Genomic DNA, 11,886 nt, shown 5'->3' with positions numbered 1-11,886 from the left:
TGGTTCCACTAATTCTCTCACAACATACATATGTGTATCCTCTATTTGTAATCGCCAGTTTTCCGATTTCTGCTTTTGAATTGACCCTGGGCAATAAACAGCGATATCTCGTCCGGAAGTTGCTAGATAATGCTGGATAAAGTTGCTTCCGTACCAGGGATGGCTTTTAAAGATTGCGCTTCCATTTCCTAATGCATTTTTGCATTGCATTGATGAAACAGAGTTACTGCAGGCTCCTCGCTAAACTGCTCTAACCGTTTTGGACTTAACTTTTTGCTCCTAACAGACCTCTCTATACCATTCACGTGAGATCAGTTGTGGTTTGGCAACGGTTCTCCAACAAAGATGACAGATATATATATATATTTTTGTTTTGGTTTGCCACTAACTGCCAAAAGACAGCCTCCAAAGACTAAATTCGAACAACAGCATTTGAAAAAACATTCATCTATGGTTGGGTCTGCGTCTGTGTGCCATAATTCGGGGTAGTCGTTTATGGACTTGAACGACCCTAAAGTTATCAAATTTCGCTATATTTAAACCTACCGCGCCATACACGCTGTGTTTGGCACCGGTCAAATAATGATTGTTTGTGGAAGCTCAATGAAAACGGGGATAGGAGAAACAAAACACATTACCTACTGCACGCGCATTCCATATCGCGCCTATAGAAAGTGATTCCTACTACAGGTAAAACCCTATTTAAAACTCTAACACATCGGTTCTAAGTACATACAAATTTGCGCAACGCTACGGGATAACACGTGGACGACAGCGTATGATATTCATTCTTTTACCACCATCACATCATGTTCGGAAACATTCACTCACCCCTTCCGCTTACTGTTGTGCACTGTGGTGAGCGCCTTTCGTATCGATATCGTCCGGCAACACCATCGTAATGGCGCTAGCCGTGGAAGGACTCTGCTCACGGGGCAGTGAATACTTTTTCTTGAATGCCCGGTCAAAGTTGATCGGTCGCGCAATGTCCAGGCTGATCGGTTTGATGACCGAGTTGGACGTCAGCGAATCCAGCTCGTGCGATTCGGACCCGACCAAATCACCGGCCGCCGAGCTCGAATTAGATAGCAGCTGTTCCGACACAACACCCTGATGATGGTGTGACGCGTGGAAGTGATGATGGTGGTGTCCCAATCTCGACGATCCGCCAGCTTCCAGTTGAGTGGTCACCTTGCACCCATCACCGCTGCGCAAACCGGTCCGCAGTTTGGGATAGCGAAATTGACCGAAACCATACTGCGGCCCAATCAGGCGCAACAAGCTCATAAGAAAAAAGGTCGCATACACCCAACTGATGGACATGACGATCACTAGGAACACTCCAATCTGTATGTAAGCCAGCACGCTCGAGGGTAACATCAGCGCCCCGGCAATACCGGTCGTGATGGCAGCCATTGCCGTTGGTCCGAGCATTCGCTGCAGGGAGAAGCGTGTCGACGATCGTCGGTCCGGTTCGGTCGAGAGTCGGTAGTGGACACCGTAGTGTAGGCTAAAATCAACCGCCAACCCAATCGCCGTACTAACAGCCACGCTTTCCAGCACGTTCAGCTTCCAGCCCAGCAGCACAAGCATCGCAACCGTGGTGAGTATGGTGAGCGTTACGGTTACGATCGCGTACAGGCTGATCAGCACGTTTAGCGTTACGAGCATCAGCACGAGCAATGCGACGGCCATCGCCATCGCGATCGCCACCATCGTGCCGGTCGAGAGCGTGTCCTGTAGATCGAAAAACTCCAACTCGCTGATAAACCACGCATTAGCCATCGTGGCCGGTGCATCGTGCAGCTGTTCGGCGAGCCAACGTTCGACCGTGCGCACGAACGACTCGATCTCGTGATAGGACATTGTGAAAATTTGCGTACTTTCATACTCGATCACGACCGCTTTTACGATCTTATCGTTAGGATGCGGCGACCTGGTAATCGGTACCGTTCCCTGCTGTTGCCCACTAACCACAAATGAACTACGGTCAAATTTGGGTCCTGCAACGCCCGGAATGAAAAACTCGCGCGGTGTCTCGTACAGTGAAGATATCGACTCCGGCAAACACTGGTCGAATATGTCGGGTGTGAACGGAAAGGGTGAAATTTCACAGCAAGGCGTCCGATCAATCTCACCCATGGAATCGTTACACCGGCGGGCCATCCAACTAATGAAGTTCTCGATAAAACAGTTCGGCAACAATAGTCCGTAGCTCGTCTGGTAGAAGGTTTGGTTTTTAATGCGTCGACAAAACTGTAGCAACCACTGTTGCGATTCCGGTGCGCTCATATTGAACGAATCGTCAAAGTACAGATCACCGCGTTGCTCCGGATCGAGAAAGTTGCCACGGTCGACCGGCAATACACCCCAAACGAAGCGCAGCGGAATTTTGAATGTTTCCGTCGTCTACAAAAAATAGTGAATGTGGTTTTGTAAGTACACGGCCAAAAGTCAACACAACAAACCCGCCACAAATTCACACATTCATACTTACTGTGTACATTTTCTCGAACCAAAACATATCCTTGTACTCACTGTCGTACCGCTCGAATGGATGATTACTGATAAATAGCTTAAAGTCGGGCGAGTCCGGTAACCTCAGCTTGGGCCAGTGTAATACCAATATGCCGCTCATAATACCGATCGTTCCTGAACGAGAGAAAGAATACACCAGTTAACATTTTCTTCACGTCGCTTTCTCTATTAAAACCTACCAAGTAATGTGATCCACAGCCAGGGCAGGTTAATAATTAAGTCTATTACAGCATCTTCAACGCGTCTGCTAATGTGTGCAATCGAAATAAATGGGATCGTGCAGCGATGCGTTACACGAGCGAATGGTTTCAGCAGCATCAGGCAAGATATTCGCTCGGCGATCGATACAGCGGCCGGGAGCCAGGTGACCATTAGGAAATAATTCGCCATTACGGCCGTACCGGAAAATATACTAAATAATATAAAATAAATGGCAAATTAATGCAAGTTACACGAAACAGACTGTTAACGATTTTTCGACAATTTGCCAAATTAACTTACCCAAAGCACCGAACCGCCGTTATTGAGCTAACATAGGAGGCGTAGAATGCGGCAGCCGTTGTTAGAGACGTAACCAGCATCGATAAGGCCGCATGTCGCAGTGTGCTGCCCATGATTTCCACCAACGTATCGGATGCGCCGCGAGTCCCCGCCGTTCCGCTTCCCTCCGAATTGCAGGACGATGTTGACGGTACGATTGGTATGACGATACCACCGCCACATTTCACACGATCAGCAATGGTGCATTGCCATATTTTCAAAAAGATAAAAGCATCGTCTGCTCCAATGCCTGCGAAGATGATAATAATGTTACATTTATGATGATAATGAAGATGATAATAACGGCACAATCATCGATATCCACCGTTCGGAATCACTCATACTAACCTACAACCACAATAACAGCGAGCAGGTTCATGAACGGGAAGAAGGTAAGCTCGAATATGAAGGAATAGATAAAATAGGCAATTCCTAGAGAAAATGCAACCGCTACTACCGTCATAAGCGTGACAAACAGTGAACCCGTATATAGCCACATGCAGAACACGACGAATATGCCACCGAGTCCGATCAGCCAACCATCGCGTAGCAGACATTCATCGAACAGTGCGTTCTTCAAGCCCATATCCATTGCAACAACCGATACGAGATCGTTGGCAAGATTACTGCAAATATACAGAGATGAGTTGCAGTTCTTCGTTAAAAAAGATTTAAAAACTTGGTAGTTGTAGTGTAAAATTGTACCCCTATGCTCAGTCGAAAAACTTACACTTGACTTAAGCTATGATAAAACTGCATCGATTTTATGCTTCTTGCAATCGGAAGAAATATCATTGTGGCGTTGAGAAATTCAGCTGACTCCTGTGCAAAAAGAAAGCGACAATGAAATAGCAAACAAGAAGGGTTACATTTTGATAGAAACCCATTTATGAGTATGCTTACATTTTGTCGAATGAAATCCACATTCATTAAATAGTGCAGTATATTGTACACCGCATTATGCTGCTTGCATTCGCTCGGTGCAATACACCGCGAACCTATACAGTCGTTGCTCAGCTTCATGTTGTGATAATACTGAAAGCAATCATACAGCAGCGTCTTTACCATAGCCACATCTTCCTCATTCAGTTCGAAGCAGGACGATTTGTTCGACAGAAACGTAACATAGTTTACGATGGACCAAGGCCGGCAACAATCGTCCGATGTAAGTTCCCGCTGGCAAATGTCACCATAGTGCTCTACTTTTACCACTTTCTGCTCAAGTTCACACAGCGCCAGAAAAGCATTCAGCTCGAACATACTTTCGTTCAGGTTGTGATTGATTCGTTGCACCACCAGGTGAGCGTATTCTTTGTCTGCAACAATGTACATAACATGATTCGTAAATATTTTACAGGAAAATCATAACTAGTCCTTGGTATACTCACTGGGTGACTCACAGAAGAATCCATCGGACGGTATGTGCGTTTCAATCGGTTCTGGCGGTGGTTTTAGCTTCCGTAACGTATCCCACTTTGCCCGTTTCTTTTCCATCGTTTTATTGCCAACCTCTTCCGTGTAGTACGATTGGTTACGACCGTACTCCCAAACTTCTTGCCTGCCACTCCGATGGGGCATCGTTTCGTTGTCATATTCTTCAAAGCTAATAATTTCCCCATTGGTCGCACTTTGATTATGATACAGCTCCTTCAGTATGCGTATATTTTTGCTATACTTTGTCTGTTTTTTGGCCGATGTTTCTCCGTCGACAGTATTTAACGTTTTCTTTTTCGATTTATTCTTCCGCCGTTTGGGATAACTGCCATCCCCTTTGATGGGTCTGTGTAAGAGATTGTTCGTACCGAGCGTTAACTCTTTAGGATTGGCCACCAAACGTCCGGCTGAACTTGTTTCTTCCAGCAGATTTCGCCATGCCGTCCACCGCTTGCCAATTGAAGTGCCGCGTGCTTCGAATCCCTGTAGACATTATATCAGACAACACCATCAAAGAGTGCGTAGGGATGCGAAATTTATAACCAAATGCACGATATCAAAGCAGGCTCTGCTGTCGGATTGCTTACCAGTGTTGGATCATCGAAATCGGGCAGCTTTCGTGTGAACAGTGCGACAACGATGCAGGCCACGGAGAAGGTACCCACGGCCACCAGCACTAACTGGGGACGGCGGGCCAAAAGTTTGTAATACCACTGCATGCTCTTCCTATTTGGTGCATCAAACAATCACATCCCTACAATGTCCTAGCGCATGAAGCTAGGGGCAGCTACTGTTCCATGTGTGCCATGCGGAGTGGGAAGGAAGTGAAAAAAGGGTGCATTCAAAACATGCTATTTACATGTCCTTACGCTCGATAGTGTACGCTACTGCTGCTTTTCACTCCCAAATAGTGTGCAATCACTATTCACTAACACGCACACACACGCCAACACGCATCAGCGAAAGGACCTTCCCGGTACACCTGTATGAGTGTGCAAAAGTGTACGGTCCCGATTGTTTTTTTTTTCTTTCATCTGCTTCTTAAACACGACGCCTTGGTGTAGCTCATGCTTGGTCAGCTTCGACAACAATTCTAGGATTCATTTTGCGTGCTTTTACTAACCTGTTTGGTGGTGACTACACTGATTCAAACTGTTGAATCACTAAACTTTCATTACGGAAAAAACCAACAAGTTGGCACTCGACTACTCGATACCAGCGATCCCCGGAACATAGATACACATATTTTACTGCTTATGCTACACACCCTTACATAATTTCACTCACTTTTTCGGTGTACAGCAGCGTATGCAAGAATACATAGTATTCGCAGCATACTTTAAAAGAAATCAAGCTTCAAAACACGATATAAAGCGGAAAATTCACTCGCAGCAGTGCCGACCGAACGTGTGCTGCGTTCTTGCCTTTTCTTTGCTTGCATTCTCCTTCCTACCCTGTAAGTGCTGTCCCTTTCTCGCACCGTTTGACAGTTGTTTACGGATTTGTTTACATTTTTTCCATTCGTAAATAAATCTACCCCAGATCGGGTGCGGATCGATAAAGTCGCAGTAGGCGATGCAGATACGGTTCTGGGAATAACACATCCTTATTGTTATAATTATTTCACCACCATGACTACCGAGCTGTATCGGTGCAGTTTCACATGGCCTCGGGTAGAAGGCAACATAGAAAAACAAATAACGCCCCAAGTTGCCACATCTTCCGACCCAGATTTGTAAGTACCATTCCGAATTGTAACCCGTTGGATATGCTAACTGAGTGCATTTTAATTTTAGCGTGCCGCTGGAAGAACTTCTCGATTTGGACATGTGTTTGATTTTATCTGGAACCGATGAACAGGAGGCTTGCGAAATGCGCCTGACGATCGCTCCACTGTATCTGCCACGAGCCGTTTCACTAGTGGTTGAATGTCCGGTTATAGAATGTTATTACGGTAGATTGAATGAGTACTACAGCACCTATCACGGTGAGCTGGTATATACGCTTGAGGATGTGAAAGTGTTCCGTTTTGATATACGCATTACAACGGACATTGATGAGCTGCAGCTGAAATTCATCACGAACAAATGTGAGCCGCTCTGTCTGTACGGTACCCGGTTGTATCTGTCGCGCAACACAGATCCCCTGCGCACAATGATGGCGATGATGGGAGGGAGGAAAATTAATCCCGTTGCTGTCGAGCATCGTTTGCAAGCAACGGACCTGTCCGAAAAGGCGGAAAAATGCAAACGTTTGATTCTTGGTTCTATGCTTTCGTCGGAACAAAACATTGTAAACAATAATGCTCAAACGGGAGATTCTACGCAACAGACCGCTGCTTCACCACCACAGGACGGGACGGATAGCAATTTATCGAATATGTTTAGCAAGATGGAACTTGCGACGGGCCTAACCCAGAACACTACACTAATGGAAATTGCAATGAAACAATACATAGATGCTAAGTTCATCGAATTACAGCAGATGCTTGATAACCGGCTGACCGTATTAGAATCTCGCCAAAACGCAAAGATCGACCGGATATTAGCGTTGCTACAGGAGAACGCGAATGATTCTACAGAAAATGTACAATAAATGTCCCCTGTTGCTCTGGTGTCCCATTGTGGGACAAATAGCTACGAAGGGATATGAGATGTTTATTACATGAAGTTTGAGAAATTACTTGTAAATAATGTTCAGTTCTGTTCAAGCTGCAAAAAAATCTAATAGATAACGGGTAACACCCGTCATAAACGAATGTTGTTGTTTTGTTGGTTTGTACATGCACAAAACTACCATTTCACATCCTTTGTCGCACATTTGGTGGGAGGAGGGCTAAGTTGTATAAATACGGCAACAGATTCCGACCAAGTCCCGGTAGAACAATCAATGCCCTTTTTTCAAACGTATCCTATAGATTGCCAATCGATGTAAGCGTTTCAGGCCGTTTCTTCGAGGCTGCAAAGACAGTACAACAGACCAGCGACATCATTGGATTGGATTGCTTACTTTAATTATTGCGTTACTTCGCTATAGTAACGTGGTGCTTACGTGTTATTGGGATCAAAGCAGTGCAACTGCTTACGCCAAACTCGTATCAGTCCATCCCATGCACGGCGGCTGTATTTTAGATTCTTTTGAGGTGTTGTGGGATGCTCGTTGGTGCGTTCATGTCTACATGAGAACCGTGGGAGAGAACAAACATTAATGACACTGTCCAGATCGATGGAACTCGCAACACGCAGTCACATACTTTGGTATTTGCTTGATAAAGTTCTCGTAACCTAGCGTATTCTTGCCGTAGTCGATCTGCTTCTGACGACGGACCAGCACAGCCTCATCCGTTTCGTACTCTAGCTGCTTGCGGCTGTTCTGACTAGACGCACCGGAGCTGGAACTTTCGCGCCGCAAACGCCAACTACCGTGATCATTCTCGTGTCTTTTGCTTCGTTTGCACTGGCCACCACTTTGTTGGCCCTCTACTTCTCCGTCAGCATCGGGATCCATTCCCGGTGCCGTTATCTCATCGGTTTCTTCACTGCTCGACTCGCCGGACAAACGTCTCTTGAAGGGAGATTTTATGAGTTCATTCTGTACCAACTTTTCGTATTTCTTTACATTGGCAGAATCTGCAATGATGCATACGATATGATGTGATTAATACCGGATGCCGGACCGGCTTGTGACATAGTAAGTAGAGTGCTACTATCAAACCACCATAACCTCAACCCAAACCCGTCTAGTGGTTGCTGCGGGATGATCTTCAGCAAGCAGCAGAAGTGCGTCACTTACCCAGAATATCGATCTCGATTTGTCGTCCATTGGAAGCTTTATACAGGACGGACATTTCATTCGATTGCACTTCCGGATTTAGGCCTTCCCCTTCGTATGTTTCTTTGTTCTATTTGTTTGGTATGTTCCGAGATTTTCGTCGATGCCAAAAAGATAAAAACTGTTTTATGCACCAACTAGTAGCAGGCGACGTACCAAAGGGAAACAGACGTTTGCGACTTCACAAACACTACCATAACGCGGCGAAGGTGATATACATACCGATGCAGTTTCGCTCGACCCTTGCAATTCGCGCTCCGATCGCAACATTTTAGCTGCCCTTTCTTCTTCTTCCGGTGTTGGTTCGTACCAACTGGCCGTGAAATTAATGTTGCTACTGAAATTATTTTGTACTGCACTTGAGGTAGACATTGTTCAAACGAGATAAGAACGGAACGAAGAAATCTTCAGCAATTACTGAATTGTCTACTGGTTGTTTTGGGGCGGTAGTTTTTACAAATATCGTTCGCAATACAAAATTGCAAGTCGTTCAATTTTAAAACTGCACAAATTTCTTTATCTGCTGCATAGACTGTGTATGCATTGAAAACGTTCACTGTTCAAGAATTAGACTCATAACTAAAAGTATGATACAATACGAATTTTTAGCTTATGCGTCCTTGCCCGAGGATAAAACTAACTCTAGGTGCGTAAGGCACAACGTTAATGGTTTCAGTGATTATAAAACAAGCCTTCAGTCGAATGTTGCGCGCGGGAAAACAATCCCGCTTCTGCGTGGCAGCCAGGCTGGTTCATGATCTCGATGCACATCTCGACACGACATTTTTGACAGTTGTGAACAACACAATAGTGATGCAACAATTTCGATAGGTACAAAAAGTATAACCGACTCCGACGCTTGGGTTCAGAATCAGGTCGAATAAGGTTCATCAGGTCTAGTAGGTGAAGGTAGTAGGTCTAGGTCTAGGTTTGATACGAGCTTACAGCACCAAAAGCGCAAAAAACGCCGATTTATTAGAACCTGTTAGCATCTTCAAACAGGCTTTGGAAGATGAAGATACGCAGAGTTTTGTAAACGTAGTGCACACCAAAGTATTCCAAATTTTGGGTGTAGAGCAGAATATTATTTGAATAGTATTTCTCCACTGAAAAACGTTGCACCATTGACAGATGCCCAGTGAAAACCATACAGCACATGCTTAATGTCACCGAAGCGTTGATGTCAGTTCAAGCGTTTGCAAGAACTGCAGCCAAGAATAACAATACGCACCGACGTTATTGTTGCGTGTGTGTGCGAAGAAAGATTACGGAAAGAAAGGGGGAGGAAATTGATTGTTTGCGTTGGCAGGCGAGGGCGGATGCAAGGATAAATAGAACGCATCAAACGCTAGAGCGCTGAAAGATTATACACCAAGCGTAGTAGAGTAGCTGCAGCAGCAACCGCAGCAGTAATATTCGGCTCCTAGGAGTGAGTAATGACGTAAATAATATGCTGGTAGCTTGAATTGCACGAAAAACGATCAATCGCGAAAAAGCCCCTCGAAGTGTGTAGCGGAAGCGTAAAGATGAATCTGGTTGATTGCAACCCTTACGGCAATGGGTTGCTGTATGCTGGCTTCAATCAAGATCAGGGTGAGTGTTAACGATTAGTCGTGGTCTCTCTGTGTGTCACAAGTCTATAACGCCTCACCGCCTACAGGTTGTTTCGCTTGCGCGACCGACAATGGTTTTCGTGTGTACAACAGTGACCCGCTGAAGGAGAAGGAGCGACAAATCTTCCCCGATGGTGGTGTCGCTTACGTGGAGATGCTGTTCCGCTGCAACTATCTAGCACTAGTGGGTGGTGGTTTGCGGCCACTCTACCCGCCGAACAAAGTGCTCGTTTGGGATGATCTCAAGAAGGCACCTGCGATTTCGCTTGATTTTAATGCCCCCGTCAAGGGGGTACGGCTCCGCCGGGACCGTATTGTGGTGGTGCTGGAAGGAATCATCAAGGTGTACGCTTTCACACAGACACCCACCCAGCTTCACGTGTTTGAAACGTCCAAAAACCCACAGGGCCTGTGTGTGCTCTGTCCGAACAGCACCAAGTCGCTGCTCGCATTTCCCGGTCGGCGTACAGGCCACGTGCAGATCGTTGATCTGGCCAATACGGAAAAAGCGCCCCACGAGATTATTGCCCATGAAGCGGCTATCAGCTGTATTGCGCTGAACTTGCAGGGCACACGGCTGGCGACTGCGAGCGATCGGGGCACGCTGATCCGCATCTTTGACACATCGAGCGGCGCGAAGGTGGCCGAGTTGCGGCGCGGTTCGAACCAGGCAAAGATCTATTGCATTAACTTTAATCATCAATCGACCTCCGTGGTGGTATCGTCGGATCACGGCACCATCCATGTGTTTAATCTGGACGAACCGAACAAGGGACGGGATGGTGGTTCGCTGGGGACCGGTGTCGGTGGTTCCAGCTTGTTGACACGCTACTTCACCAGCCAGTGGTCGTTTTGCAAATTTTCCATCCCACAAGGACCACCGTGCATCTGTGCGTTTGGATCTGAGAACAATTCCGTAATTGGTAAGTAGGTGGTAACTAGCCGGTTCGATATGGTACCGTTACCGTTTTTCTCGATCCTTTCCAGTGATATGTGCGGATGGGCATTATTACAAGTTTGTCTACAACAGCAAAGGCGAATGTTCGCGAGAAGTTTGTACGCAGTTTCTTGAAATGTCCGACGATCAAACGTAAGTGTGGCGAAGCCGAACGGCGCTGGATACCAAGGAGTTTATAAAACATTGCAGAAAGGAAAGAGAGCTGCGTTTTTTGGAAGGAAACTATATTATGTATTTAGGTACGGATATGATTCTCTTGGAGAGCGAGCGGGTGGGAAGAAATCCTGGCTGGAAAGCCACAGCAAGGAGTATTGACGGAAGGTTGAAGGAAACATCTATTTCCTTCAGGTATATTTAATAGCGATGCATATGTACTACATGAAGGAAGCGTTAAGCGCTAAGTAAATTAAATACATTTACATTGTGTTTTGGTTCATCCGATAGCTGCATGCTAATACGTGATTGATTGCATTGTAAAGAAGCTGCATTTGTTTCGACATAATTTATCTGGCCCAAGTGGCTGACGTCATGGTTATATTTAGATTGCTTCATGGTGGGGAGGTCATTTGGGTTGTCTGATATGCGCGATATGTAAAAAAGTTGTAATGTTCGTGTATCAGTCCGCGTACGTTGGGATATGTTTTGTATTGTTTTGCGTTTGAGCGTCGTATGGTTTTATTTTTATCGACCTCGGCTGATAAATGATGCAACGACACGTTTCGTTGCACAACCGGCTCTACTTGGAACGTTCGGATAGTTGTATTGCATTTGAAGCTATGAATACTGTAAATCATTCGTGGAAACACGATGCGTTAATACTGTTAACAGTTGTATAGAAATTTACATTGAACGTTTGAAACATTTTGTTCTGGAAGAACATTCATTTTTGGCTGTTAATATGAGTTAAAAGAAAACTTGGGATATTTCAGTGTTTCATAAAACCTTTTGTGTAAGCAAATCTTATCAATTGCT

General features: G+C 45.5%; 4 protein-coding genes across 5 annotated transcripts; 2 read left to right on the top strand and 2 right to left on the bottom strand.

Annotated features, from left to right (window-relative positions):
- Positions 1-20: 20 nt before the first annotated feature.
- Positions 21-5,517, bottom strand: LOC128304015 (protein dispatched). Its single transcript, XM_053041140.1, has 9 exons — positions 5,100-5,517; positions 4,467-4,995; positions 3,982-4,394; positions 3,809-3,900; positions 3,427-3,704; positions 3,040-3,328; positions 2,718-2,950; positions 2,498-2,652; positions 21-2,409 (listed from the first exon to the last, which is right to left on the bottom strand). The coding sequence occupies exons 1-9, from the start codon at positions 5,229-5,231 to the stop codon at positions 841-843; spliced, it is 3,690 nt and encodes a 1,229-aa protein (XP_052897100.1). The 5' UTR covers positions 5,232-5,517; the 3' UTR covers positions 21-840.
- A 527-nt stretch (positions 5,518-6,044) lies between these two features.
- On the top strand, positions 6,045-7,107 carry LOC128310451 (uncharacterized). Its single transcript, XM_053047094.1, has 2 exons — positions 6,045-6,247; positions 6,309-7,107. Exons 1-2 carry the CDS (start codon positions 6,144-6,146, stop codon positions 7,105-7,107), a joined length of 903 nt encoding a protein of 300 aa, XP_052903054.1. The 5' UTR covers positions 6,045-6,143.
- A 164-nt stretch (positions 7,108-7,271) lies between these two features.
- LOC128310452 (histone RNA hairpin-binding protein) lies at positions 7,272-9,041 on the bottom strand. 2 transcript variants are annotated; one of them, XM_053047096.1, is made up of 5 exons: positions 8,566-9,041; positions 8,305-8,413; positions 7,766-8,141; positions 7,564-7,689; positions 7,272-7,470 (listed from the first exon to the last, which is right to left on the bottom strand). In XM_053047096.1, the coding sequence occupies exons 1-5, from the start codon at positions 8,713-8,715 to the stop codon at positions 7,452-7,454; spliced, it is 780 nt and encodes a 259-aa protein (XP_052903056.1). In that variant the 5' UTR covers positions 8,716-9,041; the 3' UTR covers positions 7,272-7,451. The 2 variants fall into 2 exon arrangements, with proteins under 2 accessions (XP_052903056.1, XP_052903055.1); XM_053047095.1 differs by having other exon boundaries at positions 7,564-7,686; positions 8,566-9,037.
- A 558-nt stretch (positions 9,042-9,599) lies between these two features.
- Positions 9,600-11,357, top strand: LOC128296915 (WD repeat domain phosphoinositide-interacting protein 3). Its single transcript, XM_053032446.1, has 3 exons — positions 9,600-9,936; positions 10,004-10,879; positions 10,944-11,357. Exons 1-3 carry the CDS (start codon positions 9,870-9,872, stop codon positions 11,048-11,050), a joined length of 1,050 nt encoding a protein of 349 aa, XP_052888406.1. The 5' UTR covers positions 9,600-9,869; the 3' UTR covers positions 11,051-11,357.
- Positions 11,358-11,886: the final 529 nt, after the last annotated feature.

Source organism: Anopheles moucheti, chromosome 2, assembly GCF_943734755.1.
Source record: "Anopheles moucheti chromosome 2, idAnoMoucSN_F20_07, whole genome shotgun sequence".
Classification (NCBI taxonomy): Eukaryota; Metazoa; Arthropoda; class Insecta; order Diptera; family Culicidae; genus Anopheles; species Anopheles moucheti.
This window is presented reverse-complemented; position numbering and strand designations above follow the sequence as displayed.

Excerpts from the sequence above, each read along its gene's own strand:
- LOC128310451 (XM_053047094.1), top strand. The coding sequence starts at position 6,144 with ATGACTACCGAGCTGTATCGGTGCAGTTTCACATGGCCTCGGGTAGAA. Across the intron at positions 6,248-6,308 it reads ACATCTTCCGACCCAGATTT|CGTGCCGCTGGAAGAACTTC; the intron begins GTAAGTACCATT and ends TTTTAATTTTAG.
- LOC128304015 (XM_053041140.1), bottom strand. The coding sequence starts at position 5,231 with ATGCAGTGGTATTACAAACTTTTGGCCCGCCGTCCCCAGTTAGTGCTG. Across the intron at positions 3,901-3,981 it reads TGGATTTCATTCGACAAAAT|GAGTCAGCTGAATTTCTCAA; the intron begins GTAAGCATACTC and ends CTTTTTGCACAG. Across the intron at positions 3,705-3,808 it reads TATCATAGCTTAAGTCAAGT|TAATCTTGCCAACGATCTCG; the intron begins GTAAGTTTTTCG and ends GTATATTTGCAG.
- LOC128296915 (XM_053032446.1), top strand. The coding sequence starts at position 9,870 with ATGAATCTGGTTGATTGCAACCCTTACGGCAATGGGTTGCTGTATGCT. Across the intron at positions 9,937-10,003 it reads TGGCTTCAATCAAGATCAGG|GTTGTTTCGCTTGCGCGACC; the intron begins GTGAGTGTTAAC and ends CACCGCCTACAG. Across the intron at positions 10,880-10,943 it reads TGAGAACAATTCCGTAATTG|TGATATGTGCGGATGGGCAT; the intron begins GTAAGTAGGTGG and ends GATCCTTTCCAG.
- LOC128310452 (XM_053047096.1), bottom strand. The coding sequence starts at position 8,715 with ATGTCTACCTCAAGTGCAGTACAAAATAATTTCAGTAGCAACATTAAT. Across the intron at positions 8,414-8,565 it reads GGTCGAGCGAAACTGCATCG|AACAAAGAAACATACGAAGG; the intron begins GTATGTATATCA and ends CCAAACAAATAG. Across the intron at positions 7,690-7,765 it reads TTTATCAAGCAAATACCAAA|TAGACATGAACGCACCAACG; the intron begins GTATGTGACTGC and ends ACGGTTCTCATG.